At 41.7% G+C, this 5,000-nt stretch overlaps 1 protein-coding gene across 1 annotated transcript in view; it reads right to left on the bottom strand.

Annotated features, from left to right (window-relative positions):
• LOC122260221 (putative peptidoglycan muropeptide transporter SLC46) overlaps positions 1–5,000 on the bottom strand; it is a 5,632-nt gene that overhangs the window by 144 nt on the left and 488 nt on the right. The window contains exons 2-8 of the mRNA XM_043027402.2: positions 4,455–4,676; positions 3,876–4,028; positions 2,859–3,423; positions 2,186–2,281; positions 1,650–1,880; positions 838–994; positions 1–582 (exon numbers count right to left, since the gene is read on the bottom strand). The exon at positions 1–582 is cut by the window's left edge and continues 144 nt beyond it. Coding sequence (XP_042883336.2) covers positions 129–582; positions 838–994; positions 1,650–1,880; positions 2,186–2,281; positions 2,859–3,423; positions 3,876–4,028; positions 4,455–4,676 — 1,878 coding nt within the window. The 3' untranslated portion in view covers positions 1–128. The remainder of the gene's footprint in view (positions 583–837; positions 995–1,649; positions 1,881–2,185; positions 2,282–2,858; positions 3,424–3,875; positions 4,029–4,454; positions 4,677–5,000) is intronic.

Raw genomic sequence — 5,000 nt, 5'->3', positions numbered from 1 at the left:
AAAAAATGGAAGAAAACGATAAAATTAAGTATACCATGGCCATCTTGAATGACTAAACATATAAACACAACAAAACAGAACAACATTTTTTTTCTTTCTTTCTTCACTTTTTGGTTTAGTTTTTTTTCTTAAATAGTTTTCTCTCTATCACTCGCCGTCCTGTCACGGTCAGGAACAGGCACTGTCTCCAGCTGTCGTATCTCTTCATCTGTGGCACTGTTCTCATACGCTTGCCACATCGGATACCCATTTACGCGAACGGCTCTCTCCTCTCTCTCTCTCTCTCCTTCCTTTAGGCTTTGTCTCCCTAAGGACCCTGTGTGGCCATTCTGGTGATAGAAATTACGCCCTATGTACGTGATTCCTGCATTTGTCTTGTTCAGGACAGGCTGGTCGTCGAAGGAACCGCTCGTCTGTTTTTTATTATCGTTCTGGGAATTCGAATCCTTTTTATCCGAAGCTCCCGAGGACGGTTTGTGCTTCATTTGAATCGTGTTGTCGTTTGCTGAAGCATCCTTAGGCATCTTCTTTTCGACGTCTGCTAACTGCATCTCGTAATTCACATTCGCTAACTGGATGGCCCTGAAATGAAGATGAAAGTGTTACTCCAATTCATCTTGCTTCACACACCTGTTTACATTCTCTAGCTTCGGGGAAAAAAACAACAACGCCACTATTTCTATAGTCAAGACATAGAATGAAAGAAAAAAAAAAAGAATAAGATAAAATATATCACCATAACAACCAGCGACTAAAAGCGTCACTCAATAACTCCAACACTATAACCAACATCCATTAATTAAACCCAAACACGAAAAGAAATAAATATCTACGTACAGGAAAGTGATCATGATGAGCGTAGCCAGTCCTGCACCGAAGAAAAACTGGGCGGCGGGGAAGTTCTGGACAGTCTGATGGTATATAGGGGCGTACATAGCATAGCCGACCATAGGCATGAGGCTCTGGGTGGCGGCCATGACAGCGCTTACGCGACCTGTTGGACAAAAAACGGCGTTCAGTATATCCGTTATGGGTTCAATGGCCGTGTTTTATGATCGAGATACGAGGTTCGAAGCCTCAAGAATTCGTGAACGGTTGATTGCTTCGCTAAATTACTCTTTTCGTGGCTTAGATTATGTTTCTCTTTTGTTTCTGGAATCTCACAGCGTGGATATATATAGGCTCGCATTTTGCAGAATTGGGGGTTTGGAAACAAGGAGATAAACGGTTTGGCATTCATCAGTATTCAAGAATCTGATCTCCCTCCTTTCGTTGACCTTTGCTCACAGTAGCATGAAGTCGCTACGAACCATAAACGGCTGAATACAAAGTTAGGCTGACAGACAGATAAGGAGATTGATTGATAGACAGACAGAAGGGCAGAGAAAAAGAGACAGACGGATACATAGATAGAGAGAGAGAAAGAGAGAGAAAGAGAAAGAGAGAGAGAGAGAGAGAGAGAGAGGAGAGAGAGAGAGAGAGAGAGGTCAAGAGAGAGAGAGAGAGAGAAAGAAAGAAAGAAAAAGAGAGAGAGAGAGAGAGAGAGAGAGAGAGAGAGAGGTAGAAGAAACAAAGAGATAGATTAAGCATAAATAACATCCACCAAATACACCTCATTTCAAAGAGCAGACAGTCTAAAAAAAACTCACCTTTCTCCGTAGAAGACACCAGCTTAGTCGCCATGGACTTCTGCGCTATGATGCTTGCGTTGGAGATGAGACCCGCAGGAGGTCCCAGCCAGATGTAGAATCCCGTTGCCATGCCGCCGATTAGGCCATAGCAGCAATATTCTCCGATGATGGACAGGGATCCGATCACAATCAGCATAGGATCGGATACGGATATGAGACGCGTAAGCAGTGGTACCAAAATGAGCGAACCTTTTTGCAGAAAAAAAATAAAGTAGAGGTAGAAGGTGAGAATAAAGAAGATAAGGAGCTAAAGGTATCTCGTATGGCTTGCGAATGCAGTGGGCGTGTTTTTGTGTTAGTCTGGTTTTTGTATGGTACACCTATTTCGTATTTTTCTTTTCTTTTTTTCCTTCTTCTCGAAAACTGCTCGGGATAATATGTTAGCATTCTCATCCTACATCCCGTTATATCATACACCTATCAAACTTATACAACAGTTAACTTATATCAACTTAGACTTTCAGGACGAAGTGTTGTGCAAAGACCGTCCTTACCAACGGCGGACACGAAGCTGCGGTATGAGGACCAATAAGAGAAATCTGTGGCGTCCCAATGCAACGCTCGGCGGACGAAGCTGTACATGTAGAATCCTGCAATGCAATCACGGGTTTTGTGATGATTTTGATTATTTTTTGTCCGGTTGATTTGCATGTTTTTTGAATGTTTGAAATGGGGTGTATGGGTTGCGAGTTTCGTTATTAATTTGAGATGTAATTTTCATAGAATGGAGGTTATGTGTGTTTCTTTATATTCTTATATCTGTCATTCCATTCATTCATTTGTCTTGTGTATATACATACATACATACATACATACATACATATATATATATATATATATATATATATATATATATATATATATATACATACATATATATACATATATATATATATATATATATATATATATCCATACATATATATACATATATATATATTTATATATATATATATATATATATATATATATATATATATTAATTTATACATACGTATGTACACATACACACACACACACACACACACACACACACACACACACACACACACACACACACACACACACATATATATATATATATATATATATATATATATATATATATATATATGCATTCATATACACCCACACACACCCGATCTCTGTGTTTCCTTTGTCCTTTACCTCTGGCCGCGCGGCGCACCATGTTGCTGATGATGAGCGTGATAAGGATGATCCTGGCGCTGCCCTCGCGCTTCCTCAGCGCCGTCTTGAAGGACTCGAGGACGCGCCGCCAGTTGAACAGGTCGGACACCATGCGGAGCTTCGTCACCTCCTCCTTCTTGATGGGCGACTCCTCGACGCCCTCCATCTGCGCGAAGGGCCCGTGGCTCTCCTTGATGAAGAAGAAGACGTAGGCGAAGATGCTGACGTAGGCGGAGAAGACGAGCGCGAGGGCCAGCTCCACGCCCACGTTCTGGATGGCCACGGCGCCCACCAGCATGCCCAGGGGCCCGCCCAGGTACCACGACGACACCGTGTTGCTCACGCGGCCCGTGCGGGTCTTGACGGTGGTCACGTCGCTGATGTAGGCGATGGCGGAGGAGAGCAGCCCCTGAGGACCTCCGCCGATCGAGCCCAGGAACGTGACGAAGTAGATGATCTCGACGGGCCACGACGTCTGCCACGTGTTGAGGAGGTAGCCACCCGACCAGAGCACGTGGCAGCCCAGCGTGATCAGCAGCGGGATCTGAAGGAGAGGGGGAGAGAAGGGCTTTGCCGTGAGAGAGAGAGAGAGATCCTTTTGATTGGATCATGTAGGAGGGGAGGGGGAGGGGGTTCGGAGGGGGAGGTGTGTTGTGATATCGAGTTTTGCTTAGAATGCCTTGTATGGCATGCATGTTTAGTATTTGAAGAAAGTGGAAGTGGCAATCAAATTATAATGAACACGATTTTACAATGAATTTTGTAACAAGACGTTACTCTACAGGTAAATACATAATATCTTCATCATTGTTCAAAGACAATACAACATACAATGTTTAATCTTTAAAAAAAGATAAATAATATATACATATATGTATGTATATATATATATATATATATATATATATATATATATATATATATATATATATACATATATATATATACATATACATATGATTATGTTTTACGATAATTCAACACTTTAACACTTACTTTTCGTCCGTATTTGTCACTCCAGGCGCCCATGAAGAGCACGAATATAAGCGGAAAGACCGAAAAGAAGATGCTGTTGTAAAAAGCAAAGATGCTGAACTGTTTTTGCACTTGAAGGTTTTCTTCTGTGTGAGCAGAGATGTTGGAGCACACCTGTGGAAAAGAGTCACAAAAGAAAGGTCAACCCCCGCCCCACCACCCCCATGGGAAAAGAAAATAAAAAAAGGAAAACAAAAAAGAAGTTCACAAAGGGAGGAGGGGTGACTTTTTCTTTTCTTTTGGGGGAAGAGGGACTTTTAGATCTGTGACCCATGATGCTAAGGCGGCGTCTGTTATTATCCTACGTCCGGAGAATGATATCATGCACTGTTCATGATTTCATACTTTACCACAAACAGATTATTTAAAAAAAATAATAATAACGTAGATGTATAGATAAATAAACATCACAGATTTTAGAGAAATATCACAGATCTTAGAGAAACATCACAGATCTTAGAGAAACATCACAAATTTCAGAGAAACATCACAAATTATAGAGAAACATCACAGACTTTAGAGAAACGCATCATCCAATACCTCATGTGAAAAGCCCAGATTAGTAGAGCAGATTTTCTCCATCTGGACAACCTCCATGAACACCGTCATGGACCAATAACACGCCCCGTCGATGAACACGACAGGCTCCACCGTCATGAGTCTTAGGGCTGTCCGGAAGACCGCAGCCAGACGTCCGAGCATGTTCTTGGCTGGCGGGTCCTCCTTCGCGCCGTCACTCTGTTGGAGATCCCTTGAGGGCGTCTGTTGGTAATAGCGCAATAGCGAGGGGGGGGAGGGGGAAGAAGGGCAGACGATTAGATACGGTAATAGGAGTAGAGTTGGTTTCCCGTTTTTTGTTTTTGTTTTTGTTTTGATTTGTTTTCAGGGTGGTCTTGGTATGTTTTTTTTTTTTTTTTTTTTTTTTTTTTTTTTTTGAAATGCGTTTACGATTGATATATTTATCAAACAAGAAGAGATGTTCAGTACTTGAGACCAAGTTGAGGTCACTTAGACGGGAAACTTAGATAAAATGCATATGAATGAAGCCGATATTCTGATAAAACTGAGAACAAACATTTGAAGACC

The sequence above is a fragment of the Penaeus japonicus genome, unplaced genomic scaffold (assembly GCF_977035675.1).
Source record: "Penaeus japonicus unplaced genomic scaffold, GWHDUDI00000001_assembly GWHDUDI00000003, whole genome shotgun sequence".
Classification (NCBI taxonomy): domain Eukaryota; kingdom Metazoa; phylum Arthropoda; class Malacostraca; order Decapoda; family Penaeidae; genus Penaeus; species Penaeus japonicus.
This window is presented reverse-complemented; position numbering and strand designations above follow the sequence as displayed.